At 39.5% G+C, this 26,559-nt stretch overlaps 1 protein-coding gene across 1 annotated transcript; it reads right to left on the reverse strand.

Moving 5' to 3' along the window:
* Positions 1–7,687: 7,687 nt before the first annotated feature.
* Positions 7,688–24,600, reverse strand: LOC138200928 (rho GTPase-activating protein 6-like). The gene is given in 14 exon segments (XM_069153939.1): positions 7,688–8,788; positions 8,873–8,947; positions 9,200–9,462; positions 9,661–9,758; positions 10,566–10,745; positions 12,025–12,173; positions 12,285–12,435; positions 12,525–12,580; positions 12,724–12,919; positions 13,140–13,402; positions 14,296–14,367; positions 14,888–14,918; positions 14,920–15,048; positions 24,390–24,600. Coding segments are annotated over 14 exon segments (2,376 nt in total). The 5' UTR covers positions 24,537–24,600; the 3' UTR covers positions 7,688–8,222.
* Between the last annotated feature and the right edge of the window lie 1,959 nt (positions 24,601–26,559).

The following is a 26,559-nucleotide window of genomic DNA, read 5'->3' on the forward strand; positions in this document are numbered from 1 at the left end:
TAGAACAGAGTATCACTGTTAGGCAGCTGGTACTTCCCCTAAGGTAAAACAGACAGGAGACAGAAGGCTGAAGGTGTTCTGTCTGCATGCACACTCCTCCCCAAGAGGTGTGTATCCACACATACCTCACTGACACACATTTTTCTTCTCATCTGCTGTACATGTTTACACAGGAGCATGGAAAGCTATTTAACCCTTTGATGAGCTGGCATTGAAAGCAATAAGGAAGATGTTTGTGATCCCCATAACGTATCATGAAAACGGGCTGAGAAGTTGTGGACTCTCCTCTTTTCTTGCTCCATCGAGGACAGTTGCAATGCGTCTATTCATGAGTAATTTTAAAAAATGAATGAAAATGTGAGTATATGGTGGAACCTGATATATAAACAGTCAGCACCAGATGATATTGATAAAGAGCCTTTCTTTATCGCCCCAGCTCTATTGTCAGGAAGAGAAAAATAAGGCTCGAGCCTGAGGATTCACAGCTGCCGGCAGAAAGCAGCAAAGAAGAAAAAAAAACTTTCTATTAAGCAAGAGAGAATTGGCTCTCTCCACCCTAATGAGAATTCATCCTGTGAGATAGATGAGTCAGTGCAAAAACACAATTCCATACTTGCAATAATGAGATCATATTTGAGGAATTGGGTGTATATCCCTCGAGTGGAAAAAAAATCCAGCCAGGCCCAACCTTGTCTAAAGAAATCTTCTCTTTTCATGTCATGATGAAATAAAATCTGTGCTGATTAACATTCACAGTAGGTATACGTTAGCTAAGGTAAAGGCTGTGGGGTAGAAAAAGAAAAAAAATAGTATGGATTAAAAACAGTGGGAGAATTTTGCGATTCTTGAAACATTTCTACAAGGTCACAAACTTTCAAACTTGAGTAGTCAGAGTCTGGTCAAGTCGTGGCCACACAATAAAAAAGAAATTGAAAAAAGTATTGGAAAGTTCAGAAAGTTGTTAACATCCCTTGGAGAGAAATCAGAAACTTAAGACTCTTCGCCTTTGGATGTAATTTGGACCACAGAAAGTGAAGTTAAAAATCCAGGAGAAGCTGAAGTTTCTTTAACTTAAAGCCACTTTATTACAAAAATAATAGAATAGCGAGGGAGATGCACAATTAACTTGTGCATCATGAGAAAAAAACCGATGAGCTATGAACTAGTGAATATCAAAGTCAAACTGTGAGCCTTTCTTTTTCTCAGCTGCTACACTACAGTGTGTCTGACCATGACTTGACTCCCAGTGTTGATTTCTGCCTGTTATCTTCTCATGCCTCATTGAAAAGGAGCTATAAAAAAAAAAAAAAAACCTGCTGAAGTTGCACAGGTCAGTTTGGCACCCAATATTGTGAGCTAAAGGAACTTTTTGCCCAAGATACAAAGGTAAACATGTTGAAGTTGTTCATGAGGTGAACCAATCACTGTTAGATTCCAGCACTTCTCACCTTCTTCTCCGCGGCTGCATTGCAGGAATCCTTCTAAAGATCACCATGTTTTGCTGTTTTTCTACCGTGACAGAAACACCATATTTAACTCAGTACAGTTGCAGGCTGCTTTCAAAGCTCTTCATCTCTGTGGAGCAGCTGAAGACTATTAGTCAAGAAACCAGACCTCCACTACTTGGCTGAAAAGAGAATAATAGCAGAGTGAAATCTAAGGTCCGATCAACAATGAGTCAGATGAGGGTTTCAAGCATGAATGTGGCACATCACACTGCTCTCCCTTGTCCCTTTAACCTGGACCGACTTTGTGCCAGAGACTGTTGTGCAGGCGTTGGGTTAAAAGGCAAAGGTTGATGTTGATGAAAGTTTAGGATGTGATGAACTTGTTGACTTAAAAATAGTCATGGTGGAGACCTCTTGTCTGAATAGTGAAGCCAGGATTTTTACAAAACTTGCGAACGAGCAGTTATACAGTTCCCGTTTGCTGCCACCCTCTGATTAGTACCTTATTTTCTCATAATTACCCTTCCCGTAAGAAAGAACAACCTAAAGGGGGTAGAAAAGGTGGCTAGGCTGGAGTTCGAACTTGTTTTGCACTTAAGTCTTGTTTCATCTTGTTGAGTGTTAAGGAGTTAATTGGAGTTTCATAACTAAATCTACAAATGAATTAAGTTTGGAGTCACTCTATTGAATTGATCTAATCCAGCCTGAAGGACTGATGGAATATTGGAAAATGTTTAACTCACTCCAGGGAAAACAATCATGTTTATTAGATCAGTACACAGCGACAGATTCAGTTCTGTTATTGTAATATGTCAGTAGTTTGTGTTATTTTTTTTGGAAGAATTCACAGTTATTAAAAGGGAAAAAAGGGGCATCTACATGCAGCTTCTTTCTTTGTTGTAAAGAGTTCTTCACAGGTGAGATAGCTTTCTAGATTTTGGTCCCCGCCTAAGGAAGCAGATAAAAAGTTTGTGTGATTAGAAGGGACTTTTTCCACACCTGTTGAGGCGGGATAACTACACCTTTATGTTTCCTTTGTGCATAACAGCAGCAAACCTGCAACACATGTGGGTGTGCACAGACTTGAAGCATTTACTGCAGATGTGCAGTATCGAACTACAGCAGCCACAAGTGTCAAAAGTATGAGCTTAATTGTGTTTTTCAGGAAATCCAGGACGATTTCTACTGATTACATGACGTGGGCTGGAAACAGTCAGCAGACTGGCATCTACACTTAAAGTGTGAGATTGTGTTTCGTACCGCTGACACTGATGAAACATTCAGTTCTTATTTCTGGCAAAACCAATTTCGTGCTTTTGGTTCCAAATATGCAAATTATGGTTATATTCAAAATTCAAAAATCAAATGATAATCTAAACAGCATCCAGAACTTTGGTGGCTTTTGGTTATTTATACAAACCCCTTGCTACAGAGTACCACCCTGTCTCCAAGGTTTAGACGCTTTTGTGAAAGGCACGATCTGTTTTTTTTATTACAAAGGTGCCAGGGGGCATTAACAAACAGGAGTTTTTAAACACTTTGAACTGATTTTGTTTTCCCAAACAAACTGTTAAACTATGGTTTAAATACCTGCAACTATTTTTCTCAGGGCTCTCCAATTTTTGCAACTTGTCACCAATTAATGTCAGTATGTTTTTGTTGTTTTCATTGTGTTCCCTGTGACTTACAAACACATCTTCAATAACAGAACTAACACAGCCTAAAACCTAACTATGCATGCTGACAATGTTAAAATCACCGACCAGGTGGTTTCTGGTGTGTTTCTCAGTGGTTGGTGCTTTGCTAATTGTTTTTTGTTGTTAGGTGGTTGCTATGGTGTTTTCACAAATTCTATACATCATAACTGAATTAATAGCCTACTGCATTTGTAATACCATACATTTTTCTTTCAGTAACATATTTCTAATGACGTGGAAGTCAGTTTGCGTCAAAGATAAAAGGACATGGCTGAGACTGTTTCTGAAAACAGCTGAAAATAGAGACCAAAGGAAATAAGCATGCAACCGAGAAAGCTGCAAGAAAAAACAAAGCCACAGGAGAATATTGGAGGACACAAGTGGTGAGAAGATTCAGAGAGTACTTTCCTTGAAGCTGCTGCTTACTGTCCTCTTCAGGACAAGAGTGTGAAATCCTAATGCTGCTGATTAAGTGCTTTATTTCTTTATCAACACAAAGCCATATTATCAGGTGTTTGTGTGTTTTGCCACAAAATACAGACAAAAATTGGACGTGCTTACATTAGTGTTACCTCGTTCCTGATTAGGAAAACATTTTAGATAATAGTGCAGCGTCTTCTCATTTGTGAAAGAGACATGTTAAAACTTGACAATCGTAATGTTCTCTCAAACATATTTTCACAGAACACATGTTTTGAAGTATCACATCTCACGGGGCTAAGTGATCGCTAAATGACACACTTACAGAATCAACATGACTCCATAAGAAATAAAAAAAAAACATGAATAGGTAAGAATATGAATGTGTTCATTGCTGTACCTCAAGAAAACTTGATAACAACAAGCTTTGGGGAAAAACATCTGGTTGCTCCAATTTCTGATGTTGCATGGGAGTCTTTTTTTCAGTCACATACTTTTCTGTTTGTTGCGCAAGTCTGAAGGCAGAAACAAAACTGCCTGTTGAAAACTGCCTTTTTGGTTGCCGTCCTGAAGGGTCCTGCTGATGTCATTTAAACAGCGAATCATTCACTGCTCAGCCCTGCCAAAGAACTGACATATTGAGGTTGACCCAACTTGATCCCCTGTCCCATCCTATACACGGCCTGCATCTAAACTGAACTGCGCTGTATTATGTGGACTCAAGGAGAGGGAGGGAAAACTTTACAAGCCATATGGACACTCCAAGAAACGGTGTATTCGGGACACACACACACTCTATTTCTATTTACACTGAGCATTTTGACACAAATATCAGAGTAAACAAATTCAACGTTTTTCTACAGTTTATTTCGAAGTGCAATGTGGTCCCTGTTTCAAAATGAGAAATATTAATCACATCTATCCCAACTGGAACATGAGGCAGAACAGATGGTGTGAGTGAAATTAGATTTTGTGGGCTGCATGAACACAGCTCTTGTCTTGCTTCTCTGAGATTCTCTGAGAAAATGGGAGAAGGGAAGATGTTTCTCAGTATGCTGGCCATAAAGTCTCAAACAGATATACATTGACTGATTTGGAAAGCCCTGACATTGAATTAAAAATTTAAAAAAAACAAATCGAACTGGAAAGTATTACTTCAAACATCCCCCTCCAAAGAGGAGACAGGAGGGAGTGCTGATCAGAATCCAAAGCAAGTCAAAAACTGCACAAAATTACTTGGACTTGTTTTATCAGTGACACACTTTGTATCTAAAACATCGCAATTTGTTCATGAAGTGCTGAAGTGGACTAAGCTGAGAAGCTTAATGCAATCACTGCTAAGCCTTTAATCTTTAACGTCTTTTTACTTAAAATAAACTTCATTAACCAGTCATGACCATGACTCCCATAATACACTCTCATTGACATTTGGGTCCTGCGTCACTCTTCCATTCATTAATAGTCTGCTTGCTATTGTATTACACATTCTTTTCATTAGTGAAATGATTGTGGTCATTGTTGTCATATTATTGCTGTATAGGGTTTCTCCTTAGCAAAGGCGATGGAAATATATTTTCACATGGACAATGAAGCACAAGGGGAATCATAAATCAGCAGAAAATAGCTTCTTGCCTCAACTTTAAAAAATGTAAATGCAGCACTTTAACTTGGATGATTGATGGCAAGAAGTATATTTGAGTTACAACCCTGATTTAACCTTCAAATCTTCAACAGTATGCTGGGAGAGAATATTTGGATTTAAGGACGCTCATAGGTGCTTTACCAACTCAGGGAGTAAATCCTTGAGATCAGTAAGCACTCAAGACGTAGACAAGTTATTGAAAATGAGTCAGTACACAGCAAGTAGTCAGGAGCTGGTGCCTAAAATGACAGCAAAAGGACTGGGGCTTTGTAGCATTTGATTTGAAAGTGATTGTGCATGACTAACACCTTAATGAGCTCCACTGAGCTCTGTTTTTCCTCTGCAGAGATTTGAGTGCCAATCTCGACCTTGAAACCGTCGGGCCGGGGTTCTCTCCTTTCAGAACATTCAGCCTCATTTTCAGTTGAGACCTTGCTCCGTCCTCCCTGCAGCTGCCTCTGATGCTCGGGAGCGGACTCAGACAGGATGGACCTCCTGTTGGGAGCAGCGGCAACACTCTGCCAAGGATCAATTTACACCCATCAGCGCTGCAAAAGATAAGACGTGAAATGAAATGCTTGATCTCAATCGTTCGCTTTCAGGAGGCAGGTCAGAAGAAAACAGCTTCATATGTCTGCGTTTTCTTTCCAACGCTTGGCCTTTAAGTGTCAGAACAATGAATGCCTCCATTTGCACAACAGATTAAAGAATCTGTGGTGGCCAATGCAGCTTGACTCACACAGCTGTGGAGTGTTGAAAGTTTAACCACAAATCCTGGCGTTGAGGAAATTTGCCTAACAAGTGAAGATTTTTATTATCTGGGTGAGAAATTGCCGATTACTTTAGTTCATAACTCAAAAGTTAATTGCACAGTTCCAGTATTCACAACCATTTCTGTCACTTTTAGGCAAGTAATCCTCCTCAAATATGCACTTCCGTATTCTTGTAAATGCTCTGTAATTTGTGTCAGATTTTGATGCCAAACATTTTTTGCGTCATTACACACGTTCAATGAGGACTTTTTCTATTACAACATAATTTTTATTGAAAATGCTGCCAGTTATTGTCACAGCTCAGATATCTTAGATTCACATAAAGCTAGATTGATATTGATAAAACAAAATTTGCACTCAGAGGACATCAACACATCATAGTGTAAAATTAGATATTTACTGGCATAAAAATAGACATTACCCCTATCAAATAAAATTACCACCATCCCGATGAGAGTGGGAGAAAGGAGTCTAATATGAATGAAATCTAACAAACAGCTATTCAATATGTAATGAATGGTTATAACCCACAATCAAGATCCACAATCTTTACTGGTTAGTTAGAAGAAGAAAGGAGACCAACGAGGAAGGAAAACCTTTTCCTGGTCTTTTGCTTCCCTCTGGTGGCCAGTTTAGGTAATTCTGAACTACTGCAAAACAAAATCTGTTCTGGCCACAATACCTTAGTAATCCTGAGTTTCTGCTGATTCCTGAATGAACCCCGAGGATAAAACGTCATGTTACATTATCTGCCACCAGAAAACATAATTTATTTATAGGAGTCCAATATGCCGCTAGTCTTTTCTTACCTTACCTATTTCTTTTCTACATTGAAAAATATCTTAATTTTGCACCAATTAAATCAGTGACTACTCCGGAAGAGTGCAGACACAAATCTATAATGTAGTTAACACGTGCTTAAAAAAAGGACTAATACTATAGATAATTAATGAGCTTAAAGTCATTTATGCATTTGCCCCTCCAAGGTGCATAAATTAAAAGTGTGAACTTGAAAGAAAAAACCTGCCTCATCACACAAAGGTCACATCAGGGCTCATGGGCTTTAGGAATTGCACGATTAACCAGTACAAACTCACCTTGTTGTGATTAACTTGGATATATGTTGTGTTTAATAATTCATTTTGCTATACTAGATCATGGTGAGATTCAGTTCAGGTCGTTTTTGCCCGCAGTCCCCGTTTGAGCTTCAACGCCGGTCCTGTCACGTCACATGATAGCACAGCAAAATGTACTTTTCTAATATTTTTTGCTTACATTCAAAGCATCTCATGTCACACCATAGTGCTCCATGATCCAGCATACTATAATTTCTTTATATGAAGGATGTTTCTCACATTTAGAGCTGTGCCGTCTGGAGTCCGACCAATCCGCAGTCTGACTGAAAGGGTAAGAAGGGTGGTTTGGTTTCAATTGAATTTCATTGTATGAGACACAAAAGACTGAGATTAATCTACTTTAAATGAGACAAATCAAAGTCAGTTCATTAAGTAGCACCAAGAAAAAGAATGGATAATTGTTTTGCTTTACATTATAAAGTACTGCAAATGTACAAATATCATATATATATATATATTCACCTCTACAAATACTGCTTAACAATTAATCTTTTGTCTCCGACACAAAAAGTTGGGTGGTCGAAAAGCAGATAAAGCTTGAAATGTGAAATAGTGCAATAACCCGTATTAAAAGCATTAAAAACAAACTCCAGTTTTAATTGTCTGGAAAACAAAGAACTCGGTTAGACGGTGACACAGATTGCAGCATTTCCACAAGTTGGCAGATTACAGTCTGCTTGTTACAAAAGTTTGGATTAAAGTAGCTTAAATACAAATAAAGGTAATATATTTAAAGCCATATAACAAGATAAATATGATTTGTTTATATATTCAGCATAATAAAAAAACACATGCAAGTCTAATAAAGACATTAAAGTCTAAATACAAGTTTTAGAAGTTTCAAATAATTTCTCTGTAATTAATTATCTAATAACATTTAAAAAAAAAAAAAAGTGTACAAAATCATGCTTTAATTATAAACATCTAAACACCCATGCAATAGCAATTACAATACATCCATGTGGAGTAAGTTTTCATCAGAGTATAAAATACATAATTAAGCTGACACTGCAATTATTTATGATGGCGATGATGATGTGATTGACAGGGGACTGGTTCCTGTCTCTAAAACGTATCCACAGTTTAGCTCATCAGTTTAAGCTGCGTCACACCAAGGTTTCTGGCAGGGCTTCTGGATTTTCTTTTGACAGCATCTGCCATATGTACCATCTCTCTGTCGGCCAGTTTGAGGCATCAGGGCCCTTTGTTTCTTCTGGCCCAGAGGCTTCTGTCCTGTCTCCACTGTGGAGGGCAGAGCTCTGCTGGGACTGCTGAGGGGTTCGGGGGTCAGGCTGATACGAGAAGAGGGAGGGTGTGGAGTGAGAAATACGAGTCTCCCTTAGAGGTCCGGAGCAGAGAAGGGGAGACAAATTATTCGTCCTGGCCGTACGTAATGGACATGCAGGGCGTCCTGTCCTTGGTGTCAAGTTGTCTGAGCTAATGGCTCCTGATTGGCTGCTCAGTGTCGGATGTAATGATGATTCTGGCTGTCTCTGCTCTCTCTGGTCATGAGGACCACTGCTGCTGCGAGTCACCGGGAGGTGTGGCCTGCAATCCACAACGCCCAATGATGTTTGTGTAGGTCTGACGGGCAGCTTGTTGTTACCTTGGCGACTGCTTAGCCCCTCTGATGATCCATACGAGTCACATTCAGACACGTCTCCTACAGAGCCTGAGAGAAAGCGTTCATTAACAACCAGCACTCGTGTCATATCCAGAGACCGTCTGGAGCGACATGTAAAGAGGATTCTGTTACCGGTGATGTGACAGCTGGTAAAATCCTTCCTGAACAGTTCGTGCCAGGTGTCCCAGAAACGGTCGGTGGAGGCCTCTGACAGAAACAGAAGAATTAAGAGGATTATTCACTTTGGTTTAATACATCATTATATCAGCGCAAGATATGACAGAAGCACAGTCATGACCTCTTTTTCAAGCTGGCGGCTGTTTCCCTTTAACCTTGACAGTGTTACAATACCAAGGAAAAATAATTTGGATTTATTCCCCCCTAGTGTTAAAAAAACACAATACCAGAATAAGTTACTTAAATGATACTTTTCTATATATTGAAATGAATTTAGTTCACCTTTGTCAGTAGAATGAGTAGGAGAGGTGCTGCCCGATCCCTCTTTTGAATCATCACCGAGTCTGTGCTGCTCAGAAAGTCTGGGCAGCCGATCTGAGAGTGGACTGCTGTCCTCTTGGTATTTACACAGCAGTCGGTCGGACATGACCGGGGAATTATTGTCATAGGGAGACACCTCTCCACTAGATGCTTTGAGTGAGTCGTTGGACAAACGTCTCTCGGTCAGAGAGAAGGACTCCTCTGGTCTGAGAAGGCTGGGCTGTCTGCAGAAACAAAGAAGACACAATATGTTAAAGCAACTTCGAAATAAGCATTAAGCTATTGGATACGTGTGTTTTTGATTCTACAAACACATTTGACATGATGTGTGCTTCATTTTGATGATTTTGACACCTGGGCATGAGGTAAGCACACAAACACACACATATACACGATAAATCAAATAAAAGCCACATACTCACTTGCATTGTGAGGCCTTCCTCCGCAGTAAATAATCCACAACATCAGGATCAGTTTCTAGCAAACTCATAAGCACCTCATTCTGCAGGTTGGCAGGAACCTAGAAGAACCAAAAATCTGTTGTACTGAAGCTCAGAATAAAGGGTTGACAAATGTAAAGTCCTTGTTTACTTAATTTCATTGTGCCTTAATAATTAATAACGTTAAAACTAAACACATGTCTACATAGCAAAACACTTCAAATCTCCATACTGTACTCTGTCTACACAATCAACAACATTTTAACAGCAGCAGCTTCTTTTTAATCAGTTCACCACATTTGGTGAATTTGCTCTTTTACATAAACAACTTTCCTGATATTTACATACTATCTCTATTGTAATGCGCACTAGTACAGATATTTGAATGAGAATGTAATTAACAGCATTCATGATGCAGAGCAAATGTCTAATGGGCTTTTTGTCCTCGGATTCCCTTAGCAGATAATATTCAGACACTTCAATTGAGTGTATCTACTCTGAAGTTTCTGGTTAAAAGCAGAAAGCAGAATGTAGATGAGAGTCTTGCCCTTGGTCCTGTTTTCTATAAACCAAAGTGAGGCTGGAATGAACTTATTCATCCATCCACAGAGGCTTCTCATTTGCCATGCACAGATAAGAGTATTCACGAAATTGAATTTTACAAGGTTCGGGAAAAACAAATTACTTTACAATGATGCTGCTTTGTTTTATAAGTGACTATAAAAGCACAGTCTACATTTTATTAGATGTGCTCTATTCCATTAAGCTCAAGAATTGAATATAATCCTGCAGAGAAAACCCGACTAAGACCTCGACAATGTCTTATTAAACCCTGTGTTCTCTTTAACTGTTCAAATGTCTTTGGGTTTGCCGTACGAGCTGCTTACCATGAACAGTGTATCGTATGTATTGATCATCCTCTGGACCACGCTGATGATGGCTGTACTCTCTTCTGCACGGGCAAAACTCTGGACCACAAACTCTTTGTCTGAGTTTTTTTGCTTGTGTAGGAGGTTGGGTCCAAAGATGGTCGCTAAATTGAGTGACGTCATCTTGTTTCCTGTGATCTAAACAAAACAGAACAGAGAATTTATGCTGTATATCTCAACAGTCTACAAACTGAGCACACACATTCTCCCACTAATCTTTTCAGCAGTGATGCTGGCATTACATCGCCCAGGTTGGACTCCTGCTGCTACAGAAAATGTTTTCTAAACCGATATAATTTTTTATGAAAGGGGAGTCTTTTGCTGCAGACAGACCCTCTGTGGCGCCCAGGAAATGCAGGGAATGTGTTACCTACCACAGGCCTGCCACTATCAATAAGGCTGGCACTGCCTGCTTCTGTTCAAAGAAACTCAGCAGGCCTCTGGTTCACCGTTACAATATGCATGCACCAGGATCAGGGCCAAGAATAAAACAGTTTTATATCCGTGGGAAAAAAAGAAATCTCTGCTACGATGGTGATGATAATTGCAATAGTAAGAGACCTTCTGGCCCAGGTTGAACTAAAATCATGTGCATAAGGAGAGCAAGTAATTAATATGCACTTTTCTATGTGTAAAAGCATTGAGTGAAACAGAATATAAACCTGTGGATGAGCATGATGTTAAGCATTATATTCTCATCCTGTCACATTACTTATCTCAAATCTTATAAGCAGCTCATTCAAATAAAGTAGTGCACAAAAAACGTTCACCAAATAACGAGGAGAGCCCGGGCTGGAGTTATGAAGCGGTAAAACAATATTATCTGATGGGTGCAGAGAGGCAAGGTGCAAATATATAGACGGAGAGATAAACTGGGAATACACTCCGGATCAAATTAGCACAGAAGAGAATGGTGTTCGCAGCAGCATTGTGTTTGTTGTGCAACAGGTTGATAATGGTTGTGAATCATTTGATAAAGATAACCATAATGGACCATCATGTGTAATGGCGCTGCGTTTTCAGACAGCAGATGTAACACACATCTGTCCAACTGCCTTCGTACGGTTGTTGGGATTCATTACGAGCACATAAAATTTGTAAAACGGTTTATTTATGATATTCAGAATTAGTGTGGATTGGCTGCTCATTCCCTTCATATTTGTTTGTACTTGCTGGGAGAATCAACTAGTTATAACGTGTGATGTGCTGTCAACAGGCGGTTTAATCCCACAGCAATATCAATAACCCACTTATGACCAAAATATCAACACCTTATCAAGTGCTACATCATGTTTATGCAAATCTCACAAAAAAAAAAAAAAAAAAAAAAAAAAAAAAACAGGTGCTGCTTGTACCTGTCTTTACTTTGCCATAAAAATAGGTCTTGTACACTTTTTTTTTAATTTTGTTTTTTTACCTCCTGCCCCTCATTGTCCAGCCTGTCTTCAGCGTGTGCAGACACGGTCGATAACAAACAGAGCAGGCGCTGCAGCGTGTCGCTGTTACAGGAAGGAAGCAAAAATATCAGGAGCTGGATGGCACTCTCTTGGTCTGAATAATCCAGCACTGCAGAAAAAGAATTCCACCAGTTTATGTCAAATAAATCAAAAGGTCACACAAGAATTCACCCAATAACAACAAGAATAGTGTTGTTTTTAAGATGTGTGTTGTCCTCACACATTGTGTTGATGAAGGCTGTGTAGAGTTCTCTTGTCAGCAGCGGGTCGGGCATGTCTCTGAGGAACTCTTTCAGCAGTGCAGCAACATCGTGGACACTGAGCTCCTCATCCAAGTGTACCTCCCATCCCTGGTCGAACTCCTCACGGAGCTGCATGAAATATTGTGAGGATTAATACTGCAAACCTGTTGCTCGTACAGTAGTCGAGGTGTTCTGAAGCCAACCAGCTGCAGTCTTACCTGTCGTACTCTTTTCTTGGAGCTCCCAACACGGAAAATTCCGACAGTTTGAAGGCCTACGTGAAGACAAAGACGCTCCCTTAGTGGCAATATTGAGAATAATATTCCACCGCAAAAACATTCAAATTGTAAGATTCATTAGGTTATGTCCAAGAGTCCGTTATTATGCCTATATAGTTTTAGTTTTTGAACTTTGTACCGTATTTTTCCAGGTGCTGGCAGCAGAGGTCCACTATCCTGGGCACCTGTCTGTAAATAGGGTTCAGGCTGAGCTTTTTGTCACGGAGCTTCTTCCTGTTGCCGGCTGCCTCCTCTGGCAGAGACAGCTGGAGGGCCTCCAGGAGACGAGACTGGCTATCGTCAAGGTCAGTGATGCAATCCACAGACACTCCACCCTGACACGTAGACGGGTGACAACCATAGAGTGACTGGAGAAAGCGAACTCATCTTACGCTTTGAGTAATAAAATGTGCTTCAGTTATTGAAACGGCTGCATCTGCAGCCCACAGAGTGCATGTCTAAAAAGGTCACGAATTCCCAGAGAAATCCAATGTGCAAGTGTAATTAGACTGGTTCCCTGTTGTTCTACATGAGCGTATCGACAGAAGAGCCTACCCTCCTGTGTGTCCGCGGGGCTGTGTCTGGTGTGCTGGGCAGAGGAGATTCATTAGGCGTCTCGGAAGTGGAGCTTAGGGATGAGTTGCTGCTGGAGAGCTCTTTGTTTGCCCTTTTGAAGCTAGAGGTCAGGTGTAAGAAGGATAACATCAATTCAGTGGGGTCGCTGTGCTCCTCCCGCGGGTGATCGTGCCGCAGCTTGTGCGTGCGGTCGTTGGATATGACATGCGACAGCAGTATGCCAAACGCCTGAGGCGAAGTCTCTGTGTGATGGGAGGGGAAGGGGGAGGAGGGGGGGGGAAGAGAGGAAGACTTAAAGTTCACTTAGTTAGCTTCAAGCCAACAGAGAGACTCTGAATTACTCTTTAGATGTGCCAGTCATGTCAGCATATTATCTAATTTTACCCTTTGGATTATTTCCAGCTGAAAGCATCTAAAACTGTGCTGCGATGGATTCATTCAGTATATTCAGACCCCATCTTTTTTAATAAATCCCGCCCAAAATAAATATAACAAGAGAAATTGCAAAAACAGTGTTCTGCAGCGCACACTTAATATTCAGAGAGAGGACATACTTTCCCAAGTGCCTTTGTAAACAAAAGGAGAAAAGCGGAAAGAGGGGGCTGGGCATGCCGGAGGATAGGCTGTAACGAATGAGCCCCCACTTAAGATTGTTTTAGTTATTTCCCTCGACTGCTTGTCTGACAGAGAACATCACTTTCCTGCCAGATTGTTGCAGCGGGCGGGGCAGTGCAGCGGCTGAAGATCACAGCTTCCCTCTGTACTGGGAGATTCTGATCACTGCGAGCTCCGCGGGTATAAACAGCCGGGATTGTCTGCTTCAGTGAGTCCAAACAGTTTCGGTGAACGGCATAAAAGAGGATCTTTTTGAGTGTCAGAAGCTGACTATAGGCTGGAAACTGGAGGGGAATAAAAGTCTGACAAGACTCAGTGGCTCTACCACAGACGTAAAGGATAGCTGTGTTTACAGGTTGAAAAAGGGTTGGAAAGCACTGAAGTTCCTTCTATACTGCAATGACATCATGCAGGCACTGAAACGGCTTCATAAAAGGCCAACTGGAATAAAACTACACCGCAATTGAACACGTTGCATATGGCTATAATTCACAGTGCTCCATATGCTGAGTCACATTACCTTTATCTTTACTCTTCTCTTTAGATAATGAGTCCAACTTCCTCCTCAGTGATGTCTTGTGCTTGTGGCCATCTGAAAAAAAAGTTAAACACGGTCAAATAAAGAAATGTAGTTAATATGCTCCTGTTCATGCTCGCTCCACTTGATATTCTCAGGCTCATTTCCCAAATGTCTGCACAATTAAAAAGAGCAAACAAACACAGATAAACTGTGCAGAAAGTGCAAAGATGTGGAGAGTGAATCTTAATTCATAACCTTATAAAGGAGCATGTCCTTTCATAAAACAGGGACAACACAACACGTTGACATTGTCAAAAGAAGTAAACTAAACCAGGACAAGAAAGCTCTGTAGAAAGCTAAACCTTCTAAAGTTTTCTTGACAATGATTCAGCCCAGAAATGGAGAAGAAAGACAAGCTCACTTTATAAATATTGTACCCTTACACAACAAAGGAGAGCGGGCAACGAGTCCCGTCCGCTGTTCTGCTTTTGTTTCATAAAAACATGCTCTGACAAGCTACAGCCTGGGACAGAGTAGCAGCCTGCTGGACAAGAAGAAGCCTGTAAATGTGCCTGCGTGTTTGTGTTCCTACATTTAGGGATGGTGATGTGGCAGCCCAGGTCGGGACCCCCGCAACAACCGCCTGCAGGCCACGTCCTGGAGACGAACCCTCTCCAGCTCCGAGAGGCTTTGCAGCGGGACGGGCTTCAGGTCCACGCTTCGCCCGGACACGCTGTTCCAGGTGAAGTCACCCTGAGGACACACACAGCACATCAGATACGCCTATAATTGGTGTCACATTTCACATTCAGGACCTGTCAGTCATAACCGCTAATGACTCCAGTATGCCTGAACTGACAGATGTTCCTGCTTCACTTGGCAGCTGGAAGTGACAGCAACTGTCTCCTATAACAGAAGCTGGCAGCTTCCACTGAAAAGACAGTTTGTGATGTGGAAGTGGAGGCAACTTCTTGATGTTACCATGGAGCTTTTGAACTGATTATTATATGTAATTTAACATTTTCTTTTAGACTGTAGAACACAGAAGTGTAAGTTGCTGACATCAGTGATACTGTTGAGATAAACATGTCCAACTAAAGGACTTTAAAAGTATTTTCAAGCTACATTGAAGTAGCTGTAGTACCTTAAATATGCTACTGAATCAGAGCACTGTGCAGATTATCCTATTTTACAAGTATCATAAATATGATGAATAATAGATTTTTACCATAAGCCCTTACACGTCGAAACTCTAAATAGTGCATGATACTGAATATAATTGTGGCGTGTGCGGCACTCATCTTTTAATAATCTATCACCCAAATAAATCAAAACTGCATCACTTCGTCAGTAAACATTGCCACGGCCGTTCTGACAGTTTGCTTCAGTGGTAATGACGGAGGAAATAATCTGATCTGAAATCCTCAACCTTTGAGCATCTCCATGCTGGAGATTACAGTGCTTTGATCCGGCACAGTCAATCCAATCATATGAGCCGTGTTCCAAAGAGGCTTAGTAAGTCATTATCAGGATAAGGCTTACACTAAAGTGGCTCTCTCCCATTAAATGCAAATTGGGTCTGTGCTACAGTAGCATGCTATTATCGAGTACACATACAGTTTGACAAAGTGCGGTATAAATACAGTCCAAAAGATTAAAACATCACGGCGTCCATCGAGGACGCATCTGATCGGCCCCAAACTCATTCTGCAGCGTGACCCAAAAACCTCCAGCGAGATTCATGAAGAACTATCTTCAGTGACAAGAAGGACAATGAGACGTGCAACAAATGGTCCGACCCACGCGGAGTCTCGCTCTTAACTTTACAGAGTCAGTCTGGGATGACATGCAGCGACAGATCTGAGACGGTGGCAACTTCTGCAGCTGCAACTCGTCTCTGTCAGTTCTGTTGGCACAAAAAAATGATATAAAGGTTGACACGCTTCATCATAAGCGAGACAATGAGTGACTAAATAATTTGTGACAATATTATTTCCCTGTAATAATTTATAAATATAAAAGATCTTAACATTTGGCTGCTTTCAGGTCAAGTTAATTCAGCTACGTTACAAAAAGCATTACGACATTATAGTTTAACTTTAGGTCTATAACCAACAACAGTCATTATAGATTAATCTGCAGATTATGTTTTGGATTTAATAATTAATCACGAAGTGTATAAAAACTTAAAATGATCTTGTACTGTTCGACCAAAAGTAACTAAAGACGTGACAGAAACTGGAGGCCAAAAACTGGAGCCTTTTCTTTTTTCTTTTATGTTTTCCTTAAAAATAACAAAAGTGATTATCTAAATCGTTTTTCTGTCAAGTAACTATTTGACTAATCGGCTAATCATTTCAGCTCTAAATCATCAGTCGTTAAAAATGTTGTTCTGTCCGTCCAGCGGCTCGAAAACCAAAGATACTTGATTTACAGTCACATTATTTGGAACAAAAGATGGCAGGTAATAATTTAAAAGCTACAATTAGTGAGATTAAACAACGATATAAATCTTCTCGGGTAAGGACTCAAAACCCACTTTCAAAAACCCACTACGGGTTCAGACGAAGATGTCCTTTCTGAATGTGTAATATTGAGTAGTACTGAAATACTCCAGCTGACGCTCAGTTATCTGCCCACCTATCTCTACGGCGCTGTGTTTTCTGAATGCCGACAAATGACCAGGTCACAAAAGTACGAGTATCTTCTGCAGCCAAGAAAAATGAGTAACAGTGTTTTAAGTGCCACTCTTCGTGTTGAGATTACTGTACGAGTCACATTTGCGGTCGTCTTGTCGTTTTGTTCTGACATTCCTCCTGTGTGACGGTACGGGAGTGGAAACTTGTCTCCATATCTGATCCAAGGATGAGCCGGGTTCCCACAGTTTCTGCCCGTCAGTGAAGTCACATCCTCGAATAAATGACTTTCGTCGAGGCAATCTAAGGCTTGTTCATAGCAATTTGATGCAATGTTGTTTTAGTCATTTCATAATCATGGGTTTGAGTGTGGCGTGTTCAGACCTGTGATACGAGGGCAGTTTTTATGCAATATTGCTTCATGTTATGTGTTGTGACGATTACCGTCTAGGCAGGCCGATGGCTTTTTCTAACAACCTTTTTTCATGTCGCAGCGAAAGGAAGTGAGACCCGAGCAGATGCTTCCAGTAGTTCCAGATGCAGACACGGTCAAAGCTGGATGAAGTTAGTGTTTCTTATCACACTGAGCTCACGAGTGCAGCAGTCACTGATGAAGTCAACTCCTAAATACAGGTGCACTTAGTTGTGCAGTGGCTAATTTTGATCCAAAGCCTCGCTGAAACACAATAGCACTTCCTAGAATACAATGAGAGGAAACGCACAAGGTAGTTTCATACAATATGGCTAGATGGAAAACTCAGATTACATTAATCAAACACACTCGAACAAGACCCAGGGAGGAGATGAATATTCTTCGGTGCTCAGGAAGCCATTTCGAGGAGCCCTTACACTCTCGCCCACATTGTTTACAGGTCCGTGGTAGACGTCTGCTTTGGAGGATTTAAAACTGCATCCTCCTGCACACATGTCGCCCTTAGCCTTGGGTGGGTGCAAATCTTCCGTGGTTGAAAGAAACTCAGTATATTCACTCAAGTACTTACTTAGTTACTTCAGTATATTCAATTTGATAGAAACATTGTACTATCTACTTTTATTTAACAGTTTTAGTTACTTTTAAGATGAAGTTTTGGCACAATAGACAATATAACAAGCCTTTAAAGTGGAATACGTTGTTGAAGATTAAACCAGTGGTTTCAAACCTTTTTCACTTCGGACATCTTACAAAAAATGTTTGCGTAGTCGGGGCCACATTTTAGAGAGTGAGTTGTTAACAGCTTTTTACTGCTAAATTTCTCACATTATTTTATTTCAATAAATGTTCAAAGGATCCACAATCTCAATTAAAAAAAAAATCAGAGAGTAGAGAAAAAAGCCCAAAAACTAAAAACAGATTTGTGGATCAGAACTTAGTTTTTTTCTTGTTTCCTCTCCCAGTAATCATCTGACAACCTCTCACATTTATCTGCAGCAGCTTCAACACTGACATGCTGCGTGCACTCGATGATTCAGCATTATTAGTTTGATAATGTCATATAATAATAAATCTTTCAGAGGGACCAAACCAGTACTTTTACTTGAATACTTGAACTACATTGTGCTGCTAAAACTTAAGACTACATCCTTTTACTTGATTTTTTTTTTTAAAGCAGAACTTTTAAAGTCTATTTGTAAGATATTGTAGTAGGCTTTAAGATTTACCTCTTCAACCACTGGAAATGTGATTGTGTACAGAATAATATTATTGCTTCAGCAGATGTAGAAAAAAATTACAAGGATCAAAACCATTGTTATTGTTTCCTCTCGTGCCATTTAGGATGGTTCAATACTTTTCAAAGTCCGCTGCCGTAACTTTACATATCCTGAGTGAACTTCATTATGTTTCTGCCAGCTTGTAGATATCTCTCTGGCTTTAATAAAGAGGTTGTGATCCTGGGAAAGATTTTAGAAAGTCGTTGCAGAGACAAACCGAGAACAGTTACTCACAAGATAAGTGATGCTTCGCTCGAGAATGGGATCCCCCATCACACAAACACCGGTCGAGACGTCCATCCTCAAATGCGTACGCCGGGGGTTTAGTGACGAATTAACGGACCCCCATTGAACCTCAGACAATAAAAAAAAAATACAGACACACAAGCTCATGTGTTTGCGGTTTAAACACAGCCCGGATCCAGGTGGCGCACGTGCGCTGGAAAGTGAAACGTTCAGGGACTGATTATCATCTCGGTGAGTCGAAAACTCCAAAACAACCACTTGTAGTTTGACAGGAAGTCTCAGCGCTTCCCGTCGAGTTAACAAAACAAACCCAGCTGAGAGGATTCAGCCTGTAGGCACGCATCACACACGTAGAGATAGCCATGCAAAGAAGGATTTAAAAAAAAGAAAAAGAAATTGTTTGAAAGTGCGAATCATAATTAATACTACAATACCCATGATCCTCAGCAGCTGTTGCTAAGCAAAATGAATTAGTAGTTTTTAGTTCAATCAACAGATATATTTTAACATGATGGATGTTTCCTATATTCCTGATTTTTTTTTTTTTTTTTAAACAGTTAGACTGCACAGATAAAATAGCTGGGGGGGTAAGAATAAAAAGTGCTTAACTGCCAAATGCAGCAACACATTTTGAAGGTGATGTTGGGTGAACAGATCAGTCTTCGCTTTGAGAGCTTATTTAGATGATACAAAATCTTTAGTAATTATTTAAAACATTAAAACTGAGTTACATAGAATTTACTCTATAATCTGATATATTAGCAGCTCGAAGTTTTACCTCAATGGTTGAAGATCACTATCCTGCTGTCAGTCAGACATCTAGTCCATTTATTGAGTTTGCCAAATGAACTAACATTTGGGTAGATTTATGAATATATAATTAAACATAAACTATCACCCAAAAAAAATCACCAGGCTTTTTTTTTTTATCACATATTAATAAATAGCGGGAGCAAATTCAAAGGCTTTTTTGCACAGCAGCTGGAGCAGATGCTGGTTAATACCATATTGTCATATCATATTGTGAACAATCCAACAGCTGCATCAGCATGCTGTTAGTAATGAATAACCATTCTGTCTACTACGATTAGACAAATAATATACATTTAAAAAAAAAAAAAGTGGTGTCCTCACAAAACAGTCAAAATATCACTCACAATCTAAATGTCCAATTTTTGAAGATCAAAAAATAAATAAATGCTATTGTCATTGATAAATTCCCTTGTATGGGTTTAGTTTCATGGTGGTCCAAACTGCTCCTGGTGCTTCTCTATGGTATTAAAAGTATAACATTTGATGGCACAGTGATAATAAAGTTTGGTGAGAAACCTCAAACTCACAAGTCACAGTTGAAAAAGAAATAAAAAAATTTTGTCAGCTTTTATAAACTTGGATTGGAGTCCAATTTCTATCAGTTATTCTGAAGTAACATGGCAGAAGGGAACATTTTCTGAAAATAAGCAAGATTTTAAAATAAATATGCTTCCTCGTGCAATTTAGCAAAGTTAGTTCTTCTTTAGTGAGATCCAAGAGAGCCCTTTTCAGTTTCCTGCAAGCTCTTTCTCCTTCAGGCCATCCCCTCCATTGCTCAGAGGAATGCTGATGACACGCTGATAACCTAATCACTCCAGCAGTACTCTCAAGCTTTCTGCTGCACAGATGAAAAATATGTCATTCAGGCTTCTCCACCCTGGCAGTGAGAATAATAATAAATAATCCGTATGAGAATAAGATTAAAATCACATTTCAAATATTAAACCGAACAATGCTTTTATAAATATATGTCATTTTAGAATGACCTTATGTATATATAATGTTAAAATGCAGAACAAGTATGAATAAGTTAATAACAGGATAATTGTTTACATTTTCTAAAATTATAAATTAAGTATTTTACTTTATTGAAGATGAGCTCACATCTTTTGGGTTCTACCTCCTATCAACCCTTAATAGTTGCTGCAGTGATTAATGTCCTCATTTACCACAACAGTGTGATGAATGGCTCCCTCTAAAGGCTTTATACGTTCCTGCAGTTTACTCACTTCCTGAGAGTAATGAGTGAATGGAGCTATATTTTATAGCTGCAAATCTAATGTGGCTGTTTGGAGTGTCATACAGTTGTATTTCTCTTAAGCGTTATAAAGGGAATATATTAAGTGAGCGAAGATGACATCACACGCTGCCTGAGGTCCTTTCAGAATCACCATCTTCCACAGACAAGATTTAATTCAGGCAGTATTAAAACAACGTAGAAAAAGGGAAAAGACACTGAATGACTTTAATAAGTTAGTTATATATATTGAGGATTGAATTATATTATACTATATATATTTTCCAATGCCTCACAAAGTTCTGACCGGAGGCTAGTCCAAAAAAAAAAAAAAAAAAACCTCAAATTAAAAGAAAATCCGTTTAAATGAATCCTAAACATGACTGTGACCAATGCTAGGCACTTATGTGGCTCAGAAATGAACCACCACAGTCATATCAAAGAGTAATTGTCTTGGAGTCGGGTAGTCATGCCAGCTGTCTTAATATTACACAGTGTGAAGCTCACTTTAGGATCAGGGCTGCAGGGCAATATTCTGGGAAGATGTACCAAGAAGGTCAGCGCAGATCAGCGGTAGATTTTGGCAGATTTTTCAATGACATGTAATTGTAATTTAAAGGTTGTTAATGTTGCCTCAAAGTTTAAAATCTGTTTCTGTGCCAACCCAAATGATCTAATGTCATAAAATTTGCAATGCTTGATGTTTTGTCTCCTCTCACTGTGTCCATTGAATTTTCACCCTACAAATGTTCAATGGGGAACAACGTTGTTCTTATATGCACTTTCGAGTGCTGCACAGAGGAAGAGTAAAATCTGACTCGATGTCTATATAACGACCAAAAACAAGCAAGTTCATTCTTCTTCTAATATCTTATCTGGCACCTTCAGAGCCCCAACATAACTTCTTTTTTTACACCATATTGTGCCACCACTATCTCAACGTACACCCACAGACTGTGAGCTCAGTTTGTTTATTCATGACTTGAATGACTACAAGAATCATAATGTAACCACACAGAGGTCGGTTTAGCACCATGCCATGCAAACAGACAGCCTCTCGTGGGAAGAAATATGTGCCTGAGGGACTGGAGCCAAGGATCAGGTCATGCTGCTGTACTGGGAGAAATAAGATTTGAGGCGTTCTTCATGTAAACCAGATGTCTCTGCTTTCCATCTCAGCTCGGACCGCTGAGGTCTTGAGTGAGTACAATGCTAATAAAACACAATGATATTCAACCGGTGGAAAACACGGGGTCATTCACAACACTGATCTAAACAACCATTCTGACACTCCCCTTTAAACATGGGAAAATATGTGTTCTTATGCTGGAGTCATGCAACACTTGGTGATTATTTGTGTTTTGCACAGCACAAACATTAAAAAAAAGAAGCACATTGGTCTAAACTGCACACCTTAATTAGGATACGCAGAACATAACACATTGCAGTGATATATGTCTTTTGATTACAGACTCATCATGAGAAGCCATTGGAACTAGTAAGATTTGAAACTCATGGTTGTCTTTGTGATTTACTCTTGAATTAATTCCCAGTGGATGGCATCCAAAAAACGAAATGCAGACGTTTAGTTTTTATCTTTACAAGAGGCCTGGATAATTTGAGTTTCAAGACACATCACATGAAAGGAGAGTCTTGCAGAGCTGCGACTGTTAGTGGGCGGAGGTGCAGCAGGCTGACTTCACTAATGTTGTTGCAACAGTCTCTTGGATACTATTGTCCCTGCATGAACCTTTGCTTGGATATTTGATTACTGACTTGGAGTAAATTTTGCATTCAGTGAGGCTCTTACTCACCGTGAATGTAAGCTGACAGCACGGCCATGCGAGTCTCCAGGAAGGAGCTCAGATTTCTGCTCAAGTGTTTAGGGTTGTTTGTTTTTATTGTTACATATTTATACTTTTCTTGTTTTATCTTTTTATTTTTGCACACCGTGGGACTGTGAGAAACAATATTTCCATCTCTCTGTATGTCTTGTACTTTTGGTGAATTGACAATAAAGTTGACTTTGACCAGAGTTCTTCTAGCAAGCCTGCTCCACAAAGTTCTAAGGAAAAGTAAAAATCATAATTAGAATATCTGTAACATTTTTACATAATGTCTGAGGTTGTTACTTGCAATGGAGGTCATAATTTCCCATCACAACAATGCCTTGCAAGAAACTAGGCCCATGGTAACTCATGCACACATTCACCAAAGTCATAAATCACATTAAATATCCTCTCTGACAGAGTTTTCATTCAGATTAACTGAATACATTTCTAAGGGCTCTGGCTGTAACATGCAATAAAGAAAACACACCTGGCATTCATTAAAAGCCTATTTTAATGTGACACCTAATACATCCATTACACTAAACAAACAGTGTTGCCATGAGGACTGATTTAAACACAACAGCACAGATCGGCTCAATCTCAGACATGATATGTTCAGTGATTTTTTTGTTTGTTTTTTTGGCAATGTAGGACGGCTTCGAAACTGCCAAAGCTTTTACAGGTGCATTTACTGTACTGCTGCTTTACACAATGAGTTAATGCATAATATATATATATATATATATATAATTAATTTAGAAAACTTTCCTCAACTTAAGTTAAGAGCATCTTGTTCTCAGGGATATGCACGGATTCAAGAGCTAATTTAATAATATTGCTGTTTCCTATACTTTGAAACTTGATGCATAGGAAATTGTTAAACTAAACCCTATCACATCCACTTCCACAATATTTCCAGAAGTCCACCTTGAAGTTTGTCATAGTTTTTTTTAAGGATTTGCAGTTTCCCAGGCACACCTCTTTCAGTAAGTTAGTCAAAGCCCACAGGCTTCTGCTGACATCATTTCATCTTTGTAAAGTTGAATCACTCTTAGTGACGCAGCATTTAAATAAATAAAAGGTCCACACACTTCGCAAACTTATGTTAGTCATACACTTTTTGATGATGCAATACAATGGAACCACGATTACTCAGTATTTGTTTTTTCACTTAAAAACAATAACTACATGTACTAAATGTACAGAGAAAAAAATGTCTCTGTTTTTAATTTAAGATAAAAGGAAATACTGAGAGCCCTTCTTGGCTACATCATCCATAAGGGAATTCCAGCCTCTTCCGGAATTTAGAAACTCCCTGCAGCTTTACTTTTTGTACTAAAAACTTCACAAAAATGACTAAATCAAAAAGCAGTTCAAAAGGAAAATAAATTCCGCATCACTCTTGGAGTTGTCGAAAGTTTTAAGACACGTGCATCCGCAGTTTATATATAATAAAAAAAATTAAATAAATAAAAATCTTGTCAATATATCATCATCATAACTTGATGAAAACAAGCCGTCGGCGACCTGATCTGATGACACCGAAAGAAGCACGCCGGAAAACTCGGTTACGTTTGTGTTATCTGTCCGGCAATCAACATTAGCAATAAAACCACCAACCTTCAACGATGTCTCCTCAGCTTCGGTACTGTAATTCCGCGTCAATGAGGAGTCTAAACTCCTGGTCTGCCTCAGTCTCCGCTTGGAGATACTTTTGGGGCTCAGCGAGCACGAGAAAACACTGCTTAACAATCCTTGGGCGGACATATCTCCTTTAGTTCGTGGATAAAGAAGTGTTATGACAGATTCATATCTTTGCCACAGGTCCAAACCAAACGAGTGAGAAGGAGCGTTTCCCAGCAGCAGCAGCAGCAGCAGCAGGTCTCCACCGCGTCACCATGCTCAGTGTTACGAAATACGCGCGGTAGTCCCAGGTCACCTCCTCCACCTCCCGGCGCTCTGACTCACCACTTTCTGCTTTTATCCTTTTAATAACGTTTTTTAAAAAAGTATGTTAATTCCCCCACCAAACACTAAAACAGACAATACACAGAGGCATTGTGACTTTAGTCTTTAATTCATGCGTGGGTCTGACTCAGAGAGCACGTGCTGCAGTTTACTCGAGCAGATTCATTATTATGCACACCAGAGGTGTAAACATATTAAGCTTTTAAATTTGACCAATTCAGCTTGGGAAAAAAAGAAAAACACTGCAAAAGGATTATTTTCTGTATTTTGCACTTATTGCCACTCAAAAATCCATCAAATCAAGGCTTTCCAAAGATTTAACAAGCAGACACTTACACTAATACTTATGTGTTTATTTATTAGTGACTTTAATAAAACAACATAGTGTGGAAAAAAAAAGCCTCTCTCTGGGACCTGAAGAGTAGACTGTATATACTGTATAAACTAATGCTGCCTTATCTGTTTTAGTGTTTGAGGTTAAATGGTCCATTTGAATAAATGGAAGTTTAAATATCTGTAGGTAATATACCGCAATTCCTAGTGAGGCACTTTAAAAACAAAGGTAACTTCAAACTAAAACCATTTAAAACTATCAAATTGACCTTTGAATTTTTACAATTTGGCCCTTTGTTTTAATGGATGTAGACATACTCTTGGAAATGTTCCACAGATTTTGTCCAATTTCGCTGCCCTTTTCCTTTTTACTGAACATTTATTTTCTTCACCATAAACCAGTGGTGATACATGGCATGCAGGGGCCTCGGAACAGACTCTTCCTGTGGGAGCCCTGGGGAAGGGACCTGTGCGATAACGTGACATGTGAACCAGCACTGTATGGCCACGATAAGGATTCATCAGATACCAACGTCCACCAAACAGACAGGGGAAGTGGCGATAAGAAGGCAGCTTTGCGTTTGATCCACTTATTTGGTAGTGGGAAGGTTTGGAGTACGACTCCTGATAGATTCCCGTCAGACTTCCCATTATATCATTTCTCAGAGGGATCGGTCTTACATCCAAGAACATGGTAAAGGATTTGGTTCACGCAGGTCCTGGATGTAGGTTTGAAACACCTCAGGATTGGGTTTGGTTTAAAACATTTGCACTCTTACATAAAGCAGCAATAAATAAATCATCATTTATGTTGAAAATATGACAGATTTTACAGAAGCTATATGGTTACATTTCATTTTTACATCAGTGCAACAGCACAGTGCAGATTTTTTTTAATCTATTGAGCAGAACAATGTGAAGCTTGCTGGTTGGGATAACGCTGCTGTCTCACTGGAACCATGCAGGTTTCTGGGGATGTATGTAGGAGGCAATTCTTCCCGGTGATTTAGTAGGACAGTTCTCTAGTGCTGTCAGATTTTGAGGGGGATATCATATGAAAGCAAAACAAGGCTCTGTTATATCATTTAGATTATCTTGCATAGACATCTCATCCTTGTGTTGAGGATATGATGACCATAGCGTTACATTTAAAATCATTTCTACATTTTTTACTTTCTGAGGACTGACCACATCAGGTATAATGAGAGGTTGTATTTCAGAGTTTATTGGATATTTCAGAAGGACATCAAATGGAAAGTACTCTAATTATGTGTGTAACTGACAGAATGTGCAAGATTGCATGAGTCAGCATGGCAAGACCTGATAGGGTTTCCTTTGAATGCAAAAAAAACCAAAAAGAAACACTAGACAGTCAGCCACTAGATGGCATTAGCACTTTGATTTTTAAGCATCAGTTGAGTTGATACATAATGTGGAGAGCTAATTATTAATTTGGAGAATTTATTTGGGTTGACCAAATTCCTTTGGG

Source organism: Embiotoca jacksoni, unplaced genomic scaffold (genome assembly GCF_022577435.1).
Source record: "Embiotoca jacksoni isolate LCO1_2020_lvr unplaced genomic scaffold, fEmbJac1.0.p SCAF_2, whole genome shotgun sequence".
NCBI classification, from domain to species: domain Eukaryota; kingdom Metazoa; phylum Chordata; class Actinopteri; family Embiotocidae; genus Embiotoca; species Embiotoca jacksoni.